The 23467-nt window shown below is 42.3% G+C and overlaps 1 protein-coding gene across 1 annotated transcript in view; it reads right to left on the bottom strand.

Annotated features, from left to right (window-relative positions):
• PICALM (phosphatidylinositol binding clathrin assembly protein) overlaps positions 1-23467 on the bottom strand; it is a 124368-nt gene that overhangs the window by 31178 nt on the left and 69723 nt on the right. Inside the window, exons 11-14 of the mRNA XM_065422919.1 lie at positions 23311-23447; positions 16037-16137; positions 4263-4415; positions 2538-2618 (exon numbers count right to left, since the gene is read on the bottom strand). Coding sequence (XP_065278991.1) covers positions 2538-2618; positions 4263-4415; positions 16037-16137; positions 23311-23447 — 472 coding nt within the window. The remainder of the gene's footprint in view (positions 1-2537; positions 2619-4262; positions 4416-16036; positions 16138-23310; positions 23448-23467) is intronic.

Here is a 23467-nt window from a genome sequence, read left to right as displayed (position 1 = left end):
GTGATGCTGCAATCTGGAGCGCTAACGTGATCCTTGGATGGATAAACAGAGGAATCTTGACTAGGAGTAGAAAGGCTATTTTACTTCTGTATTTGGCACTAGCTGCTGGAATACTGCATCCACAAATCAAGTAGGACATTGATAAATGGAGAGGGTTTAGAGAAGAGCCAGAAGAATAAAGATTAGAAAACATGCCTTATAGTGATAGAACTCAAGGAGCTCAATCTATTTATCTTAAAGGAATGTTAAGGGATGACTTGATCACAGTCTATAAGTATCTACAGGGGGAATAAATAGGCTCTTCAGACTAGCAGAAAAAGGTACAATACGATCCAATGGCTACAAGTTAAAGCTAGACAAATTCAGACTAGAAATAAGGCATACATTTTTAACAGAGAATAATTAACCATTGGAACAATTTACCAAGGGCTATGGTGAATTCTTCATCACTGGCAATTTTTAAATCAAGATTGAATTTTTTTAAAAAAATATGCTCTAGGAATTATTTTGTGGAAGCTGTATGGCCTTTGGTACACAGGTGGTCAGATGAGATGATACAATGGTCCTTTCTGGCCTTGAAATCTATGAATTATTACCCAAGAAGTTAGTTTCTCTAACTTTAGCAATTCCTGTATACTTCACTGAAAGGCAATTTTGACGAGTCTTCAAACAAAAATTCCTCGACAATCTCAGAAGACACCCCTATAACAGCAACAGGGCCCATAATGCACATCCACACCAGATAGCCAGTGATTGACAACCTATATAATGACTTGTAGATACACTATAATGTCATTGCGGGGGTTGTACGAGTATCAGGTTGCTGTATTGACACATTACAACCCTGCAAGTGGAGAAACCAATAATTTCACACAACAGATGTCCTTAAACAGTCGACTCACCTAGCACAGCGGGGCTCTACAACAGAAGCAGAGATAAAGAACAAGGGAAACAGGAAGGTATGCCAGCAAATAAACCAGTCAGCAGAACACAAAAGGACCCCCCTAACTAAATTTTGGTATCTCTTCCTCATCCACCTTAGAGTAGTGGGGTAGGGTAAGATCACTTATGAATAGGGCCCTGTGTAAATCACTATTTTTTTAAAGAAAACATTGTAAATGGAAAAGTATTGAATTTCATGGAGTTGCACAGCATGAGTTTTACAACTATATTTAATCAAATTTGCAACTAAAATTAGCAGCAAACACAAACACATGCAATTCACTAAATGTTTACTTCTGTCACATGCACACAGCAGTTTAGAATTCCACACAAATTCATTCCATCCTTGAAATTGACTAAGGTAATTTTTCATATTAAAGGACTTTGTTGTAGACATTCTTTTTAACAAATGGCATTTTCACAATGCCTCTACCCTCTGTGAAATCATGATTTACACAGGACCCTGCTTAAGAACAAACAAAATTAGAGCCTGCTGTCACAGTTGCTTTTCATAAGGAACTGTTCAGTGTGGGATGAAGCAATGGAGGAATATTAGAATGGTGTCCTTGAAACAGAGGAGTTATTTACTGCACATTAGTGCTTAAAAGAAACATTTAGCACAAGTTTAAAACATAAGGTCTTGTCAATCACTTGTCTATCTGCAATGATGCATTTAAGGTAAGCAATGATACGAGTAATTGGAAATTGTTAGCCAATGTATCAAAACAATGCAGTTTTGTCAGCTAACTAATGCATCAAGAAGTTTTCCTTCTTCTAGGCCAGTGGTTCCCAAACTGGGCTTCGTGAACCCCTGGGGGTTCACGAAATGTTACAGGGGGTTCTCGGGAAAAAATTCCCTAATGGCGGACAGAGCTGTTCCTAGGGACCCCGGACAGCACGGGGTCAGCAGCCTGGAGCCCCTGGACTTCCAAGAGCTACGCAGATCAAAGCAAGCATATCTATCACACTGAGGAGATTTAAACTTCAAGACTCCTTATAAGAAATGGAAAGGGAGGTGGATATTTTTTTGCTGTTTTTAAAATTAAATAGGCAGTTAGTATTGTTTTTAAAATTATTATGAAGAACAAGTTTAAGCTTTGTTGTAACGTGCGTTGTTTACCTGGACTACTCAAGACCTGAATGCTTATGTAGGAGGAACTCTTTGAGTTGGCTTCTTAAATATCTTCATGCTGTTTCAAATCTGATACTCCTTGATGAAACATAGGAGCCTTGTCTCATAACAAGCTTATTCAAAGTGATACAAGCTACGGAAGTGAGATCTTGGAAGAGTGTTGCCGTTTTCATAATGTAATAAAAATAATGTAATTATAAATAATAATTAATAATAAATAGTGTGTAATAAGCATGTCATAAAAACAAAATTTTATATTTCCAAGATCACTGCTTTTATAATTTATACTCAGGTAAAGGAGAAAATCCCTGGAAACATTCATTTTTAGGAGGGGGTTCACGAGACTTGACATTTTAGTGAAAGGGGTTCACAGGTTGTTAAAGTTTGGGAACCACTGTTCTAGGCACATATCAAATTAATTCAAGTTGCTATGTCTGTGATAAAACCATATCACATTACCTACCTCCAAATAGACCAGCTACAGTAGAGGGCTCATTGCGGAAATGAGAAGCATTAGGATAAGCTTGAGGGCCACAAAATGAATCTGATAAGTCATATCACAGAACAGAAAGAGCAGAGAAAGAATAGGAAGAGTTACAGAAAGAAAAGAGCCAAAACATACTGTTTATATTGTCAAATACTTTGAACTGAAATTAAAAAAACTTAACCCGTGTATACTCTAATCATAAAATGGAACCAAAGGAGGCAACCTAATATATCAAACACCTTAAAAATGGAAACAAGTTTTATATTATCTAGAACATCAAGGGAAAGACACTGTTGCAAAATTACAACTAAAACACATGTACATTTTTTAGCTCAAATGTCATGTTTTACATCTTTGGAAGACACAAATGAGTGTAAAACCCCAAGTGCCAACTATTTATGCTAAACAATCTGCTCCACCTTGCATTTTACTGTGACACGGGGAGTACCTTTCCCAGACCTCAAGAAGAGCTGTGTGTGGCTCAAAAACTTGTCTCTCACCAATAGAAGTTGCTCCAATAAAAGTTATTACCTCACCCACCGTGTCTCTGTAAAAACCTTAAGGCATTTTCTCTAATACCTGAAGTATAATAATACAGTTGAATAGTGGATTCATATTTTGTTGCCACAAGGGGGTTTGGTTCGGCAAATGGACTGAAATGATCTAAAGAACCAGGAGTTATCTTAAAATCACATTTACATTGTAGCAACTTGTTTGTACTAATACAGTTAAAGTAATGCCTATGGGGCTTTTTTCACATTAAAAACCTAGTTTTCAGGGAATTATGATTTGGCTATAAGTATATATTCTAGGTTGTGACTTGGTTTTTACATAGACTTATCAGGGCTCCCCCCCAGATCAATTTCAAGAAAGATTTTTATTGTGAAAATAAAAGATCTGTCAGACTGTCTTCACAAATAGCTTTGCTCTAAAAAACAAAAGCTGTCATGTAATTAGTCTTATTTTTTATTCTTTTTAATAGGTTAACTGACAATTCTTCACATTGAGAAATAATCCAATTACTATGTACTTCCCCTAACACAAGTTTTAGGAGGATTTTTAACATAGCAGCCCTGATGTTTTGTCTACAGTGGCTAAAGTTGTGGGGTGTGTGCGCGTGGGGGGTGTGTGTGTTGTTTTTTAAGCAAGTTATAAATGGTGATTTATATGGTAAACTATTACCTGTCCACTGAGTGAAGAAGAATTTTTAAAAGTCAATAAAGTAACAAGATATTTTAGATCAGTGATGTCAATATTAATCACCACAATTAAAAAACTACGATTTCTAAACAAAAACTCCATGCCTCCAAAGAAATTCAGATTCAACTGCCACGTTTACAAGGTCATGACAATCCGACAAAAGCAAAAGCGGCATTTTCATCCATTCTCATTCTTGCATGCCTACGAATTTTATGAAATATGGTCTTTAAATATACTTATTTCAGAGCCCTTTATTACATAAGCATACTTGAGCAAGAACGCTTCAACTACAACTTTGAAATGTCTGACAATGACTACTTATGTATACTAAGCAATGATTTCTAATACAGCTATGATAACGTCTGAAATAGTGAGCCCACACCAATAATCAAAAGTAGAACACGGATTTTAGTTTGTTTCTGGGGGAAAAATGTACTTGATTAAAAATAATTCAATTTGTGAAATATTTTATAGCAGTTATTTAGCTAAAAGGTACATTACCAACAAATATTTCATGGGTGGGTGTCCTAGTGGTGAAAGTAGATACATCAGAGGATACAACAGACAGATGAACAGCATCATTAGTTTTGGTGAGGAAAGGATTTAGGCTTGGAATGGCATCATCAACAGCATCAACAGTAGCAGAGAATGGATCTGTGCAATGCCAGCGAGTAAGATAAAGAAGAAAGGGGAATTGAATTAGTAAGGAATTAATTGTTAGAAACAGCAGAAGAGATAAGAGTTCACATTGTTTTCCTCTCTGGGCAGCGACTGTTTTAGTCTGTACTGCATCTAGAACAACAGGTACTGGTTCTGGAATGAGATTCCAATGCATTACCATAATACAAATTAATAATTTACATGGCAGAATTGTAAGCCAGTAAACCGGTGAGAAAAACCTAAGACAAAATTACAGCCTTACCCAGTCTCTAAATGCCATGTTATTTTCTAGAAAGAATGTATGCAAGGACAGGATTGAAAATACCATACTTTGCTTCCTGTTTCTACGAAAGAAAGTCTCCCCATTACTTGGAACACAAGCAGCAATAAGCTCAGTAGGAATGCAGCATTGGCTGCAACGGAGCAAAGCCTGGCTGCTTCTGCTTCAAGAAGCAGCAGCCAAAATTGAGGCTGCCTGCCAAAAAAAAAAAAAGTTCACGCTGGGCTTGGGGCTTGACAGTAACAGGAATATATCCGGCTAAAAGAAGTCAAAGGTGGACAAAAGGGAGTTCCAAATCCTCCTGAGGTGGGCTGGTAAGGTATTCTTTTCCCTCCCATCTGAAAGCAGGAAAAGAGTAGGGCAAGCCAGTCAGCACCAACCCCATGGATTAGCAGGTGGCCGAAGGTGGGTTAGTTTCACTGCTGCCTCAACCCTATGCAAGACCTCAGATCTCCCACTGAAATGAGTGGGAGTTGGACCTGGCTCTTTAACTGCATTTTACTATTTTAAATAATACAACTATACAGGAATTCCTGAATAATAGTTGTGATTCTGCTATTTTTAGTAGTAGTTTTCAATTTCTGGCACTTTTACACTTTGCTGTAGAGACAAACTGATTTCATCCAAAACTCTTCCAGATCAAACTAAGACTTGTCATAGTTTCTCAAATGCAACTTGCAAAATATTATATACTCAGCATGAATCTGAGTTAATTCATATCAATTTGCCACAACAAGTACTGCATAAGATAGGCTAAGTCATAGCTTTCAGTCTCACCTTAGCCCTGAGCAACATGAAACTTCAGAATTGTGGCTGCAATTTTTCTTAGCATCTAAAAAACACTTTGAAATTGGCTTCAGACTTAGACTATTTTACACAAAAAAACCACAGACCTGCATTTGCCCCAGATTCGGTTAGGTTCAACTGCAAGAGTGGAAGAGCTCAGAGGCCTTGTAAGAAAATGGTTTTTAGTCAACTGCTTGACAAACAGTGCTTTAGTAAAGGTCAAGGACTATTAAATAATGCCATAAGATTATTATAAAATGGCAATACGAAATCCTATGCTCATGTGTCTTACCCACAATTTAGGCTTTAACGTCAAAATCTTGTAATCATTGTCTGCAATGGGTGCTAATACAAGAAAATTTGAGCTCTGGCACAAGCAGTTTAAAACAGTGTAAATGAAATTAGATTTTCATTTGACATCCTGCCCTTCCAAGTTTTGTCCTCTCTTGGTTGTATTTCCTTTCCTTGTAATCAACAGAAAATAGAACATTTAAGACAAACTATGGTTAACTCCAAGTTTATGGAAGTTTCAAAATACATCTTCTGCCTTTTGATTTCTGAAGCTTAAGGTACATATTGGCACTTGATAAACAGAACACACACAAGTCAGTCAGTCAACTAAAACACTAGGTATGGTCCTTTATAGTTTGCAAATACTTCATTTTTTCAATTATGTACCGACTGTTTGATTAAATAATTCAGACAAAAACAGCAGAAGGTTTAAGAGAACACTAAAGAAAGCTTTAAAAGTGTTGATCAGTTTATGTTGCTTTAAAGGTATTGTCAATTGAGTTCTTAGTATTTTATGTGCACAATGAAAAGGCTACTTAACACATTGGAACAGTGTCTGTTCCCTGAACATCAAGTTTCAGATTGCATTAGTATTGTTTGTCCCACCTGAATGTCGAGTAACACTGTCAAAACACTAGTAAAAAGCTATAAACCTCCTGCCCATTTTTTTCAATGCTCAGATCATAATTTTTGAAAATTTTAGATTCTACCCACTGTCCGACCTTGATTCCAATTAATGTATTTCCAATTTTATCTAGCTCTCAGTGTGACTTACTGTACTTACACTTCTGATATAAGAAATGCAACTTCATCAGACTGAAGTACATTGGGTTCATTTAGGCCCTTACATACTCAGCATAAGAAGCATGACAGAGAAGCATGCTCTCTTGCTAGCAGCAATTTTCAGTTCTTAAAGCCATGTTCCACCCTTGGATATGCACAGCCCCCATTTATTTCAATGGGAGCCCTGCTTGCACAGTGAAGGCAGAATCCGGCCTGTATTGCTGTATTGGAGCTAAGACTTTTTTCCCCCTCCCCCAAATAGTCATTTTCCATTTTGCAGGCCAACTTCTCTTCGCAAATAACCGCACTATAAGTATTTCAGCAACAGCAGAGGACAAAAGAAACCCTCAACTTTTTCAGTGGCTTCTATCATGTTATTAAAAGAAACTCTTAAGTGACTCAACATGTTCCCGCTCTTGAATAGCTGGTCAACTTCTAATCCCCCTAGATCTGAACAGTTTAGAAAACTAGAATCTCAAGACACTACCAAAATATTAATGCCCTTGTAGCTGGCTGTACATCCATCTGCACATCCTTAATGGATTGGTGAATAAAATTTTCAGACATGCCTAACTGATGTAGGCGCTCTAGCCCCGTTGTAAGCCAAGTTATACCTGGTCCATTACCCTTTCATTACCACAGATAGCCTTAAACTCTCTCTCACTCTCTCGGTACAAACATTACCAACATTAGAGATTTACCTAAGGGAGGGATGCTGTGCAGTGCTTAGAGCACAGGACTGGAAATAGTTCAGGTTCCAATCTTGCCTCTGCCACTGACTTGCTGTATGATCTCAGGCAAGTCACTTAACTGCTCAGTTTCCCCATCTGTAAAATGGGGAAGAGGAAGTTACTCACCTTGTGCAGTAACAATGGTTCTTTGAGATATGTCCCCCTACAGGTGCTCCACTGTAGGCGTGTCTGCGCCCCTCTGCCTCTGATTGGCCATTTTAGGTAGCAGTGTCCATTCGGCCTGCACATGTGCTCTCCCTCCCTCCCTCCTGCTCTGCCTCGGGGCTAACTAGCACTGTGTGGATGAACTGCCTTCAGTTCCTTCTCTACTGCAGAGCCCCTTTGTTGAGAACTCCTAAGTAGAGGGGAGGAGGGCGGGTTGTGGACTACACATAGGGACCCATCTCGAAGAACCATCGTTACTGCACAAGGTGAGTAACTTCCTCTTCTTCAAGTAGTATCCCTATGGGTCGTCTTAGTTTATGCGCAATGTACCTCAGATGGGATGTAACCAGGATTCATCACCACTCCACTGTAGGTGACTTCACAGCTGTATCCTATATGGGGGGCTGGGGCTTCAGAGTAGAGTCTATTATTGATGATAATACTGTGGAGCCAAAGATAGTATCAGAAGTCTCAAGTAATCACATAGTGTTCCGCAAAAGTATGACCACAGGCCCATTTGCAGCTGTGCAGATTTCTGGGCTGGGAACATCTTTAACCAATGTGACTGAGGTGGAAATGGATCTCATGGAGCGTGTGTGAATTCCTGATGGAGGTAGCAGGTAATGGGCACGGTAACAATAGTTAATGCAGTTCAAGACCCATTTGGAGAGCCTTTGAGCTGATATTGCGGAGACCTTGGATCTATCTGCAATGGAGAGGAAGATTTCAGGAGATTTCCTAAAGCACTTTGTCCTATCCAAATAAAATGCTACGGCTCTCCTAACATCAAGCATATGTAGTACTGCCTCCCTGTTGTTGCAGTGTGGTTTTGGAAGAAAGGTCGGGAGGTGGATGAGTTGGTTCATGTGGAAAAATGAGGCCACCTTGTGCAGGAACTTCGGGTGTGGTCTCAGAATGCCTTTATCTTTAAAGAAGACCATGAAGGGTGGGTGCGCCATCAATGCTGCTATTTTCCCTATTTGTCGTGCTGAGGTGATGGTCTTAATTGACAGGTGTAGAAGAGAGCCAGTTGCCCATAGGTTCAAAGGATAGTCTAGTTAGGGTCTTTAGAACTAGATTGAGGTCCCATATTGGAGTGGGGCATCTGGTATATGGAAAGAGGTTTCCCATGTCCTTGAGGAATTTGTGTGTTCTTGGATGGGCGAATACAGAATATCCATCCACCTGCTGATGGAAGGCCATTATCGCCACAAGATGTACTCTGAGCGATCTAAGAGAGAGACCAGTCTTTTGGAGATCTAGTATATAGTCTAGTTTCAGAGTAGCAGCCGTGTTAGTCTGTATCCGCAAAAGGAACAGGAGTACTTGTGGCACCTTAGAGACTAACAAATTTATTAGAGCATAAGCTTTCGTGGGCTACAGCCCACTTCTTCGGATGCATATAGAGTGCACATCTACCAATGTGATATATGGCATCATGTGCCAGCAATGCCCCTCTGCCATGTACATTGGCCAAACCGGACAGTCTCTACGCAAAAGAATTAATGGACACAAATCTGACATCAGGAATCATAATACTCAAAAACCAGTGCGAGAACACTTTAACCTGTCTGGCCATTCAATGACAGACCTGCGGGTGGCTATCTTACAACAGAAAAACTTCAAAAACAGACTCCAACGAGAGACTGCTGAGCTGGAATTGATATGCAAACTAGATACGATCAACTCAGGATTGAATAAGGACTGGGAATGGCTGAGCCATTACAAACATTGAATCTATCTCCCCTTGTAAGTATTCTCACACTTCTTATCAAACTGTCTGTACTGAGCTATCTTGATTATCACTTCAAAAGTTTTTTTCTCTTACTTAATTGGCCTCTCAGAGTTGGTAAGACAACGCCCACCTGTTCATGCTCTCTGTATGTGTGTATACATCTCTCAATATATGTTTCACTCTATATGCATCCGAAGAAGTGGGCTGTAGCCCACGAAAGCTTATGCTCTAATAAATTTGTTAGTCTCTAAGGTGCCACAAGTACTCCTGTTCTTTTTGAGTATATAGTCTAGGATCAAAGGGAGAGAGGAAGATGTTGGAGCAACTTGATTGGAATTGCCCCCAGGTAAGTACAATGTAGGTAAGTACGATGAGTCGATTTCCTACTGTGTAGTAACACTTCCTTCACCTCCTCAGAGCAGCAGCTCTCTGTGTTGGAACCACAAAGGAGCCAAGCCTGGAGCTGAAGGATCTGTAAGTTGGGGTGATAGATCTGTCTGTCGTAAAGGAATCGGAGGCCACATTGCTAACTGTCTCAGGTATGGGTACCACATTTGTCTCAGCCAGGTGGGGGCAATCAGTGTAACTCTTGCTTTTTCCTGCCTTATCTTTAACAGGACCTTCAACAGCAGAGGGATTGGAGGAAAAGCGTATGGCAGTTCTCTGCCCCATTGAAGAAGGAAAGTGTCTCCTAGGGACTGTTTCCCCAATCCGGCTCTGGAGCAGTAGCAGGGACATTTCTTGTTCTGGTAAGTAGCAAACAGGTCTATTGTTGGGGTTCCCCATTGACCTAATATGTTGTGGAGCACTGCTGGGTTCATTTCCCATTTGTGGCCGCATGAGAAATTTTAGCTGAGACTGTCTGCTGTTATATTTTGTACCCCTGGCAAATAAGTGGCTGATATGAGTACATTGTGGTGGCTGCACCAATTACAGAGGTTTAGTGCTTCTGTAAAAAGGGACGGTGATCTGGTGCCACTTGACAATTTATGTAAAGCATGCATGCTATGTTTATGTTGTCTGTCATGATTTTCATGTGAGTATCCCGATGAATGGAAGAAAGTTTGCACAGGCATTTCTGACAGCTCTTAAATCCAAAAGGTTGATGTGGAGCACAACTTCCGTTGCGGACCATTTGCCCTGAACTCAGTGATGGTTTAGGTGGGCTCCCCAGCCTATCAGAGACTGGTCAGTGTGTTGAATCTGCCATGGGAGGAACGCTCTCACTTGCACTGTGTCGAGTTCAGCCCCCTGTAAACGCCAAACACTGTACTGGAGTCAAGGTTGATTTCGGGGTATTGAGTTGTAAACCCAGTTGCGCAAATCTGTTGCATACTCCCTTCGGTGGCTTGTCTGGAGTCTTTGAAGGAACAAGGCAGTCGTCCAGATATGGGTAAATGTTGATACCTAATGTTCGTAGATGCGCCACTATGATGGAGAGAACTATGGAGAATACCCTGCGTGCAGACAAGAGGCCAAATAAAAGGGCTCTGTACTGGTAGTGGTCCTGCACCAAGGTAAATCTGAGGAATCTTCTGTTGGACAGAAGGATTGCGACAGGGAAGTAGGCAGACTGTAAGTTGAGGGCCAAGAACCAATCTCCCTGCTCCAGAGATGAATAGTTGCTAGTGTGACCATCTTGAATCTTTGCGCCTTCACATATCTGTTTAGTGCTCTTAGATCTAATATGGGTCTCCAACTTTCTTTTTTCTTGGGGATTCCTTTGGCAGCCATGAGAGGTGAAACCACGAAGCCGGCCTCATTACCACCGCCATCAAAACTGAGTGGGGGCCACTGTATCCATGGTGTCCAGTGTGGTCTGTAGCACTGTTCTTGCTACCAGCTAGCTCTCATGGATGATGGCTTTAAACTGTTCTCGTTGTGCTTCTGGCAAGTGGTCAATAAAGGTGCTGAGTTTCCCATAATTCATGTGGTCAGACTTTGCCATTAAGGCTTGGTAGTTTGAAATCCTGAATTGCAGAGATGCCAAGGAGTATGCCTTCCTTCCAAATAAGTCTAGCCTTTTTCAGTCTCTATCATACGGGGTTTATTTAGCATGTTGTTGCTTTCCTCGCAAATTATCGGCATCTACAATAGAGTTAGGCTGAGGGTATATAAAAAAGAAAGTCTGCCTCTTCAGGGGGCACATAATACTCCTTGTCTGCCCTTTTACATGTCAGCACAATAGAGGCTAGTGTCTGCCAGATAATCTTGGCAGGATCTAAAAGCATCTCGTTGACTGGGAGGGCAATGCAATATGTCCAGCAATTTGTGGTGAGTGTCCTTCACCTTTTCGAGAGATATTTGTAATGTGTCAGCAACCCTCTAACCGATCCTGAAAAAACTTGATATTATTGGCCAGTAATGGTGGAGAGGGCATCACCACCTCATGGTGATGCCCTCTCCTCCTAGTGAGGAGGAGATATTTGTCGGTGGTGTAGTCTCTTCTTGTAGTCCGGCCTCCTGCTACTCAAAAGTTTCCTCCTGAGGTTCTGGAGTTCTAGATACAGAGGCTGTAGGAGGAGTGTCTAGTAGACTCTCTGTAGGAGACGTTAGATGCCTGAGAAGTATGGTGCCTGTATGCTGCCCACGAGTCCCAGTACGGCCATTAGGGTGGAGGAAAAGGCATGGGTAGTGGCACCCACAGGTGGCCATACCAGGAGGGTTGGGGATCGGAGTGTGAGTGGGAGGGTCCTGGTTGTTGTAATGATGGGGCATGGTGTGAGGCCAGAGACATTGTCATTTTGGTCACTGTCTGACTCCTCACTGGAATAGGGTGGGACTTACAGAAAAGCTGGAGGCGAATGCCCCAGAGCCATTAGTCATTCTGGGGAGCAGGACATGCTCAGTACCAGAGCCCCGGTACTGAGTAGTAGGAACTCTGGAATCTCCACGATCATGATGTCCCTAGAAAAGTGAAATTCCTGCAATACCGTCGTTGCAAACTACCGTCAGATGTTGCCGGTGCTGACTCATTGGTACCGACGATCTTTTATGAGGCGCGCAGTCCGATGCGGATTGTTTCGAGGCGGTTGGTGCCAAGGATTTCTTCATTAGTGCCGATTTTGCAGAGGCAGCAGGGTCTCTGCTGTTATCTTTGGCAGACGGTGCTGCCACTTCAGAGCCTGTGCCCTTCAAGTTTTAAGGCATTATGGCAGAACTCGTACCCAAGGGTCCTGTGTCTTCTGGGTATCGTGTTTTGGAGCCGCTGGTGCCGAGGTGACCCCAATGGCACTGGGGATCTCCACTGGCTGGTCAGGAGCTCAGCTTGAGGGCTTGCAGCCCTCTTTTTGGAGGCTCTGAAAGGGGAGTCAGACAATTTTCTCTGTGGTTCTTTCTCCCTAGAATTTGAAGGCTCTGGGGACGATCTTCGCCGTGGAGGGATTTGGCACAGGGGTCGGATGTGAGTTTAAGAGCACCCTCCATGAGGAGGCGTTTCAACTTCAACTCCCAGTTCTTTTGGGATCTAGCCTTCAATTGCTGGCAGAAGGTGCACTTCTGCAGAATATGAGCCTTTCCAAGGCACCGGACACAGCAGCAGTGTCTGTCCGTAACCAGTATTGCCTCCCTACGGGAGAGGCACCATTTAAAACTGGTGGAGCTGGGCATTCCCCTTGCAGGAGACAATGCCCAAACGGGGGTGTGTGGGGGTGGAGGAGGGGGGAGAGACAGGGACAGGAAAAAAGAAAAAAACCTTTTTTGTTGTGTTTTGGAAAAATGAAAATGGAAGCTCCAGAAATGCTACAAAAACAAACTCTATAAGAAGCAATAAAACTAAACCCTATCAACTATAATGGAACACGAGGTAAGTAAACCAGATTGCTACTCACTATCTCAGACCAAGAGCGGCTGAAAAGGAACTGAGGGCAGTTTGCCCACGCAGCGCTAGATAGCCTCAAGGAAGAGCAGGTACGTGGGCCAAATGGACACTGCTACCTAAAATCTCCAATCAGAGGTGCAGGGGTGCAGACACACCTATAGTGGAGCACCCATAGGGACACTACTCGAAGAAGAAAATACTTCTTACCTACCTGACATAAGTGTTGAGGGTTAACGTTTGTAATGCTGCTTAGATATTTGGATGAAAGCAATGCAACAAAAACAAAAAGAATTTTCAGGCCCATAATCCAAAACAATTTAGCACCAGCCAATCCTGAAACCTTTGTAGCTATTGATATGATCTCTACAAGTATTTAAAAAGAGGTTCACACCTATGCAGATAGAACAGTCTGGAATGGCTATTATTAGGGTCTCTTACTAGAAGAGAAATTTAGGCTGAATTTCAGGAATGCTAAAATAGTGAGATATTAGCTTATGATGTGGTTTTTGTGAGGAAGTGGTATTAATCCCTTTCGCCTGTGACATTTAAAATTGGATTAGTCAAAGTACTAGAAAGTCATACAAGATCTAAGGATACCAGTAAAAGCAGCTAATATTTTTTTTCCATTTCTAAATTCTGACTCATCCTAGGCATGCAAATTTCAACATATAGCTTGACAGGCCCTCCACCGACTCTCTTTCTGAGGAAGGTGCTTTGCTCAGTAGTGTTTTGTATTAAAGGAAATACAGATTAATTATCCTATTTTTGAAACCAACACCATAGCTGGTGAAGCACTGGAGAATGAAGCAAAACTTTTAGAAGTCCTTGTGAAAGCCTGAAATCTTAACACTTAAGTAAGGCACAACATCTCTTCAGTAGTAGAACTACCATGCATTACCTGGAATTGTGTGCAAAGCTTTCCTACACGCCAATGTTAATTGTCAAGGTTATACAGAATGTGCACACATACATGCCCACAGGGAATAGCAGGTAACATACACACAATGTGTCTTATGAAAATTTACTCTTGCTGGTAGAAAAATTAGTTGAAGCAGGCCGAAGCTCACAAAATGAAGAATGAGATAAGATGTTGAGTGATTTCATCCTGTTAAAGAAAAACCAGGAAACAACACCGTTCCAATGCCTATATTTTCATTAATCCAAAAGTATTTTAGGAAAGTATTCTAATGCCTGGGTTGAAACCAAATTCTTTTCTCAAATCCAAATGGGAGTTTAGCACTCAGGGCTCATTTGGAAAGGTAACGTGTATTTATCAGATCATTTTATGTCTACAAAAATCTGGAATTGAAATGTGACCTCAGTTAGCTCACCATTTTACTAAATCCAACATCTTTATGTACAGAGATTAAAAAAAAATACACCCCTTCCTTGAAGTTTCTAGTGCTCTACTGATACCCACAATTACAACAGTAATCTTATATATCAATTACATGTTTCACCATTATTTACAAAATCCTAGAACACTCTTAAGTAATAGGCAAAGAAATATGAAAGGCTGGGGCAAGCCAAGAAATATTTAAATATGCTAATACCAGGTTGCTAAACATCCGAGGTCTGAATACTCTTGAAGGAAAATGGTTTAATCTGTTGAATTGCCTTGTGGAATGTTGTTGGCTACCCATAAGAAAAGCCAAATTTGATGTACACAGGTTTACAACATAATCTGCATCAGAAAAGACCTCTGTCTAATGCATCATCTAGACCACACCATGCAGTGTGACAGGATAATTTTACTGTTCTTAAACCAAACCTGAGAGAGATCAGTCGATTCTAATCTTCATTAGCTTCAGTCAAAGTGGTTCAACAGAGTCCCATGCATTTTTTTCCATTTCTTAACTATTCTAGGAGAGTGGTGAAGCACTGGAATGGGTTACCTAGGGAAGTGGTGGAATCTCCATCCTTAGAGGTTTTTACGGCCCAGCTTGACAAAGCCCTGACTGGGATTATTTAGTTGGGATTGGTCCTGCTTTGAGCTGGGGGTTGGACTAGATAACCTCCTGAGGTCTCTTCCAACCCTAATCTTCTGTGATTCAGTTAAACATTTTGTTAATATTCAACCAAAATTCTCTGCTGCACTCTTAAGCCTGTGCCTTTGTGGTTTGTATTCCTTGCCTAATCTGCATCCTTGTTTTATGTGGTTATAGGCCACCCTGTCTACTTTCAGCCTTCTCTCAAGCTTTTCTCATAGATCTTAGTTTAAAATATTTTAAATAATTTTATTGCTCTTTTCTGCACTATTTCAAATTCGTCCATTTTAAAATTCTGTGCTCAAAACCAAATGTCTCTCACACGGGGATATTTGGCACCAAGAAAGTGGTTGACAACTAGTTGGAAGATTCCTCCCAGCTGTGGATGAAGTCGTTTTGCAATCTCTGGATTGCTGGATGCACTGAACAAAGTATTACAGTACTGACTCATACAATTTGTCATACTAAATTTTACCAATAGCTCCCTTTCATCCTAAAGCACTTTATAGAACCCCCAAACCATTCAGTATGATCTGCATCCCTCTAGTTCAGTGGTTCTCAAACTGAGTCATGAATTTTAACGGTGCCACCAGGGCTGGTGTTAGACTTGCTGGGGCCTGGGGCCAAAGCAGAAGCCCGAGCCCCACTGCCCAGGGCTTCAGCCCTGGGTGACAGGGCTGAGGTTACAGACCCCCTGCCTGGGGCTGAAGCCCTTGGGTTTCTCCTTTGGCCCCCTGCCCTGGGTTGCGTGGCTCAGGCTGTCTCGGGCTTTGGTCCCCTCTCCGGGGGACCAGAAGGCATTGTCAGAAGGGGATCATGGTGCAATGAACTATGAGAACCCCTGCTCTAGTTTGCACCTGTGTTTGTTTGATCCTTCCCTCTCATACAGCACTTACATTTGTCCTTGCTGAATTCATTTTAAAGATTTCAGAGAGTTTCCCTATTTTAGCAAGGATAGTCTACACTATGGAGAATATCACTGACGGGAGAGTGGCTATACAGCAATTAGAAGCATGATCCAATTTAGAGTTCTTACCTCCCCATGTACCTCCTACTTGTGGCCCAGTGGATATAGGATGTACAGATGGATGAAAGGTTGGCTGCAAATCAAGTAGATCATTTGGCAGCTTTGATGTGCTACAGAGACAAATTAGGACAACTGTTTGAACTGTATCAAATAGTTTTCAATACAAGGCAGCATTTTCAACTATTATGAACAGATTCACTAAACATTAAGGGGGCATAACTATAGCAGTTTGTTTTTAATTTCATGGGGAATATCTTTGGATTGTAAACATAGCGAGCTCAATTCTCTGCCATGCTAAAGCCCCTCTGTGCCAATCCATCAGCACATAGCAACCATAAGCCTGGTGGGTATAGCCTACTGATTTCTCACACTCTCCTCAGACCCTGATGTCCAAGTGTGGCCAGAGCATGCCTGCACTTCAATGATGCCCAGCTCACAAAAGTGACCTCACGGGGGCTACTGGTAGCAAGTGGCAGCTCTAAACTGTGCCAGGAAATCCAACTGACACAGAACTTGTCCCAGACTGGAACTACAAATGGCTCCTCTGTGACCACTCCTCAGCTACACCATCATTTATTGAGTACAGCTGAGAATTTGGCTCAATGACTATAATGCTGATAAACTTTTTTAAAGCTTTTGAAGTTTTTTAAACACTGGCCAGAGCTGTACTGTCATCAGTGATACTGATGCATAAAAAAAAAAGGTAAATTTAATTACCTCTCCATTGGAAACAGATTCAAACCCCAAGAAGTGTCAAGCCCCAAAACTCATTGAGGGGAAGAGGAAATATTTCCTTGGTTAATACATGGAAATGGGGAGAAGGGCACACAAGTCATTATAACAATTGGATTTAAGATGTCAAGTATCTTTCAAACAATGGAGAAGAAAAAACATTTTAATGAGCCCTCTTAAGTTCATAAGATTTTACAGTTATAATACATTTCTTCAAAACTCTGGAGTAGTGTGTCCATCCAGGTCCTAATCATATTTTTACATATAGTACATCAAGAGTTAAAGTCTCCTTTAATCACCAGCAATATAGGAGACAGAATAATAAATACTTTTAAACCCAGTGCACAAAATCACTTAAATCCAAGTTATGTTGGCAATACTTTTTAAGTGAAAAGGTTAATCTAACTTTTGTACTGGTGCCCATCACTGTAGTATCTGATGACTTCTCAGAGTAAGTAGATTAGGACAGCAGGGGTCCCTAATTGAAATTCAGGGAAGCTTCTGCTCTAATCCAAATTCTACTCTCAGAATTCTACTTGGGGTAATTTTTTGAAGTGTGAGAGAGAAGAGGAATTCTATTCTTTCTATCTACAGATTATGGGAGAAATGTGACAAATATAGACAATGCATAACATCTAGTAAACCATAGAAATAAATTCCTTTCTATGCTCTTTTGCCTGTATTTCAATTAAAGTAATATGCATCAAGTATGTGATGAGTCGGAAGAAGAGATTCTTTACCTGCACACTAATTTGCGTTTTGAGATGCTTTGTCCCTATGGGTGTTCCATCGTAGGATGCGTGCGCACCAGTGTGCTCTCAACTGGAGATTGCAAAGCAGCGCCCATGGGACTGTGCAGAGCAGTTCCTCATGCTCCCATATGAAGTCAAATAGGGAAATGCGGACCCGCCACCACTCAGTTCTTTCTCAAGCCCAAAGCCAGAGGGGAAGGAGGGCAAGAGGTGGAGTCCATAGGGACAAAATAGCTCAAAGAACTCAAGTCACTCTCCCTTGAGTTTATGTCTCTATGGGCGCTCCACTGTAGGAGACCCCCCAATAGTAACTTAATGTGGAGGTGGGCGCTAAGGAGGCAGGCGCAAAACAGTTCAGAGGACTGCATCATCAACTGTTGTTTCAGTTCTAGAAGCAGGTAAGACAGCATAATGCTTGGGAAACATAAGGATGGAGGACCAAGTTGCAGACCTGCACATATCTGCTACGGAGAGCTTTTCGAAAGGGCTATAGACATGGACTAAGTGCTAGTGAAGTGTGCTGTCACTCAGAGTTGTATTCCAGCAGTCTCATAGCATGTTAAGATGCAACTTGAGACTCACTTCACGCAGTCTGTGTGTGAAAATTGGTTGTCCCTTCATCCTCTCCACAAAAGATAGAGATAGTCTGGGAGAGCCGCTGAAAGTCTTAGACCTGTAAAGGTGGAAGGCGAGATGTCCTCCTGACATCTAGTTAGTGTATATAGGCTAGTTTCCTCCCTGGAGGCATGAGGCATTGGATAGAATACTGGTAGATGGGTTTCCTGATTAATATGGTACTCCAAAGAGACCTTAGGGAGAAAACCAGGATGGAGATGTAGGGTAACTTTATCTCTGCAGAAAGTAGTGAATGGTGGTTCTGTCATGAGAGCACCGATTTCTCCCATTCATCTAGTCTAAGTGATGGTTATAAGGAATGAAGTCTGAGGGAGAGGAGGAGGAGGAGAGAGCAGGTAGCCATTGGTTTGAAGGAGGGTTTCCACAGGGCATCAAGAACCAAATTTAGATGCCATTGGGGGGCCGGGTTCCAAACAGGAGGAAATAAGTGGTGAGTGCCCTTAAGGAATCTGGTCATGGGAGGAACTGAGTGGAAGGAGGAGGATTCAAGGTCCCTAAGTTCTATGACAGTAGATCCCTCCTGAGGGGAAGGCGGAGAGGCACTGAAGAGAGGTGAAGGAGGTTCGAGTACCACACCTGTCTTGGCCAGGACTGTGCTATGAGGATAACCCTCACTCCTTCCTATTCCAGTTTGAACAAGGTCTGGAGAATTAGAGGTAGAGGCAGGTAAGCATATCGCAGGGTATGGGGCCACGGTGTTCTCAGGGCATATCCCAGCAGTATCCTCCTTTGGAGCAGAAAAGGTGACATTTTGTGTTGATTGGAGTAGCAAATAAGCCTTCTTCTAGGAGACCCCAGGTTTGGCAGATGCTGTGGAAGACAGTTGCTGAGTTCCCTTTCGTGGTCCTGATGGAAGTTCCTGCTCAGGGAGTCTGCAATCATATTCTGGAGACCTGCTAGATAGACTGCAAGTGTTTTCCATAAAGTACATGTAGGCAATAGTATAACCTTATTGACTGGTAGGGACATCTTTCCTTGGGGGGTGATATTTAAAATATCCACCAGGGAGTGTTGAGAATCCTGACCTCTTCTAACAGGATCTGGAGGGATTCCACCTTGTGTTTCATTAGGTCCTGGAAGGCCCTAAAGTCACCAGCATAAAAGAACAGTGGTGGTATTACCACCACGGAGGAAGAGGACTTGGCTGATGGGGGTGAGGTTTCCTCAATCTGTGACGCCCGTTCATCTTGCGTCTCTCAGTACCAAGGGAGCAGACTGTGCTGGAGGATAGTCTGTCAGACAATGATGTGGTACTGGCAGGTGTTGAGTTTTCTTTTTGGCTGGTACCCTTTAAAACTGCTCGTGAAAGTGTCCCCAGGAGTTCCAGTAAGCCCATTGAGCAGGGAAATGTCCCCAAATGTATTTACAACTGCTAGGTCTAGAATGTCTAGCAGGCTCTGAAAAGTTCTCTTCAGTATAAGAGCTTAGAGGAGTATGCTGGTACAGTATCAAAGAGCCCTGTACCGATACTTCAGAGTCAGAAACAATATTCTCCTCCAGGCTGAAGAGGGGGCTTCTAGCATTGGTGTTAGTACCAAGGGTAGGGGTTCTGATCCTGGTCAGATGAAGAGGGGTTCAGGCTGCAGATGTCAGAGCAGTACCGGGGGGGTGAGGGGAACTGACTCTTGTGGAGCTCCTTAAGAGAGGAGACTCCAGTTCCTCCAATATAATACAGTCTCCTGGGGAGAGAAATCTAGAATGCTGGAGGACTATGGTAGCCTGATACAGCCGGTACTGGGGCCTGGAACAGGGATCAGTACCAATCAGGAGATGGCCTCTCGGGTACCATATACAGTGACCCCAGTCTGAGTGCTCTTTATGGCTCTGAGATGAGGATGACATCAGGGTTCATGTAGAAATGCTGTGTGCATCTTGGTGCCTAGATGTGTCAGGAGGTATTGAGGTAGGTACTTTGTGCTACCTGGTAGATATCTGATCCTAGCTACTTAGGCAGTACTGATGCCTTGGTATCAATTTCAGCAAGGTCTCTCGGGAATCAGATTTATGGGGCAACTGACCCCTTTTCTTTGATTGCCTGACAGAAAAGAGAAAGAAGCCTCTCTTCCAAGTCTTTATCTGTGGAACGGTTGTTGGGGCTCCTACAGTCACTGGAGTGGCCTGACATGTTGACCCCACACTGTAGCTAGGGAGCACTACATCAGGAGGAGCTTCAACCTAGCACATCTATCCTTTCAAGACCTGTCTTTGAATCCCGTGCAGATCTTGCACTTTGACAGCACATGGGTGTCTCCAAGACACCAGACACAGCTGGAATACCTATTGCTATGGGGAGAAGACCTGAGACGGCTCTGACAGGGCTTTAACCCTGGTGTCTTCACAGCATAACCCTGAACATCAGAGTACTAAAGCAAAGGTTCAGCAAAATAAATGAGGCAGGAACCCCCTTTTTAAAGTACAACTGTGCTGAAATACCAGAACAACAACAAATGAACTAAATAAACAAAAAAGAAGGGAATAATAAGACATGCACAGCAAGTGAAAGGCAGGAAGCTGTGAAAACAGCAGACACTGAATGCTCTGTTTCAAGCCGCAGGTGGGTGAGAAGGAACTGAGTGGTGGCAGGTCCACACCTCTCTCTAGGCCCTGGTATGGGAGCATGAGGGTGTGGGCCTGCAGACACTGCTTTGCAATTTCTGATCAAGAGCGCACAGGCACATGAGCGTCCTATGGTGGAGCATCCACAGCAGGGACATATACTCAAAAAAGAATACAGCATTTCTAGATGCTGCTCATCTGGATCTGAAAGCACTGCAATCTGTATTACAGCTTGTATAGAATGATAAAAGTGTACTTAAGTGATATAAATGTCCAGATAAACACAACTCTTAGTTTTCGGATAATATGCTTGTTTTTTTAATTAATCTAACTTCCTATGAACTGGCTCATTTTATAGTTACTGCCCAACTTTAATGGGATACCGTAAGTTACATCAGTATGTTCTCTTCAACGCACTCTGAAGTGCAGCATTAGTGGGTCCGGTAGATCAGCAGGAATAGAACTATGTTGCCTACCAAGAGACTCAAAATCTAAGTGCCCAAAGATATGCACCATTCCTATCTGAAGGCAGACATGCCTTTGGCCATAACTGAAGATATTAATTAGAAAATTCTTTAGGATCCTTTGTCAGCCTATCAATACACTGGCACTGCTGGGATCCACTCTACTACGCTCGCTTAACCAGAAAAAAAGGAAATGAGAGAACATTAAGAAAAAAAGGAAAGTAAAATCTGACTCATAAGACTACTACTCAAGGTATGTTCTTGAAATACTTTATCTCAGCAATGAGAGAGAGGGTCAGCAGAATTGTATTTTGTAACATATATTTTGAAAAAAACTAAAGTAGGCTAGAATAGATTAAAACACTTACGAACTTTTCATCGGCAAATGATGTCTGTCTATAATGTAACTTTTTTGGCTGTTAAAGTAGCTTTGCCAAAGCTTGGGTTTCAGATAACTATCGATGTGACTAACAAATGTTTTTGGATATCCAACAAATAAAATTACATCTGATCATTTTAAATGCTCTGTCCTTTATCAAGGAAGAAACTCAAATGACATATACTCTTCTGTTTTTACCCTCATGACTTCCGGTTACTAACACCAACTGCTCATTTCTGTAATTCTGAATGTGTTTTTTGATTCAGATACTTGCTAAATGGTTGGTGTCCTATAAATCATTTCCTATATTTGTCGTCTAGTGGGAAATAAAGCCTACCAGAGTGCAAACAGTTTTTGAAGAACAGCAAAGAGAGAAGAGAGGAAATGTGCACGTTCCCCTGTGAATTCCACAGCAATGGTTAAAGGTTCTTTGGGTTCAAATCCTGACCAAGTCCCTGCACAATATGGCACTATTTTGTATGACTACGGGCATGTCTACACTACAAACTTAAGCTGACCTATGTTAGGTCGACTTACAGCCACCACAGTAATTACTGCAGTGATTCATGTCCACAAGACCCTCCTTCTGACAGTTATGCACATCCTCACCAGGAGTGCTTCCACAGACTTCAGAGGGGCGAAGGCGGATCTGAAAGCCCAGGCTCTCAGCTCCATGCACAGCTCCCCAGAGGGAGCATGGCTGCCCCCCACACCCTTGGTTCTCGGATCCTCGCCAGGAACCTGGGCATGAGCCTGGCTGAGAGCAGGGAGCCCAGGCAGTAGTTCAGCGGGGATCCCAGGGAGCAGCCCATCTGGGAGCAAGGAGCCAGAGGCAGCCTGGCTCCAAGCAGGGAACCAGGGCAGCATGTCGGCTGGGAACCTGGAGCCCCAGGTGAGGGTGGGGTGCAGCTGGGCTCTAGCTGGAGCCCCATGGTGACAGCCCGACTGTGATCAGCCTTCTTGACAAGAATGACAGCCAACAGCCAAAGTAAGTAACCAGCAGTGTCTATACGGACACTGCATCACCCTAAGCCCTACACCTCTTGTGGAGGTGGAGTTATTATATCGATGTAATAGGGCACTTACATCGGCGGGAGCAATGCTGTAGTTTGTACACGGACATAATTAGGTTGACATAAGCTGCCTTATGTCCATCTAACTTTGTAGTGTAAATCAGGCCTAATAGTATTTTTATAAACTAAGCCCAGAATGGAACAGCAGGAACCATTGGTATGGGAGACCAGGACAAGCATTAAGTAATTCTCTGGTGACAGAATTTGCATAGCTCCTTTACCCTAGTGGCACTCACCCCTTCATTCAAACTCCTGCCCTCAAATTCTCTTCTGAAACACCTACTAATGGTCACCCACATCAGTAACCCATTTAAAAAATACAGATGAGAGATTAATTAACCACCATCCTCTGGACCCATCAGTGAGAATTTATATCTGACCTTTGCCAATCTATTTAGTAAGGTCCTTGAGGGCAGGGAGTACATGTGCTGAGCATAACTGGCATTTAGATTAACAAGAAGAATCACAAGGGTCATTAAACAGCTTGTTATCAAATTAATCTGAAGAGGGAGGAAAAATTATTTCTACGTCATGCTTATATGAAAGGTGTTTCAATGAGAACATCCCAATCAAAAATCACTTATGGATGGATTCTAGGTAAGAGTAAATTTTTCCAACACACAATGGCAGTGCAGCTGGATGAATTCAGCTGGAGCTAGCTAATAACTGAAGCATAACTACTGAAACATACCTGTTCGAAGAGCTAGGGGTGGAAAAAATATCAATGGCTGGGGTGGTCATTATGCTTCCCGCTGCAGTAGACACGGGAGAGGCTGCTGTTGTTAAAGAGGTATGAGGTTTCTTTGCAAGTTCTTTTAGCCGTTGTTCCTGTTGGGAAAGTGAGCTGG

The sequence above is a fragment of the Emys orbicularis genome, chromosome 1 (assembly GCF_028017835.1).
Source record: "Emys orbicularis isolate rEmyOrb1 chromosome 1, rEmyOrb1.hap1, whole genome shotgun sequence".
NCBI lineage: Eukaryota > Metazoa > Chordata > Testudines > Emydidae > Emys > Emys orbicularis.
The sequence above is the reverse complement of the archived record's forward strand: the minus strand, read 5'-3'. Positions and strand labels throughout refer to the sequence as shown.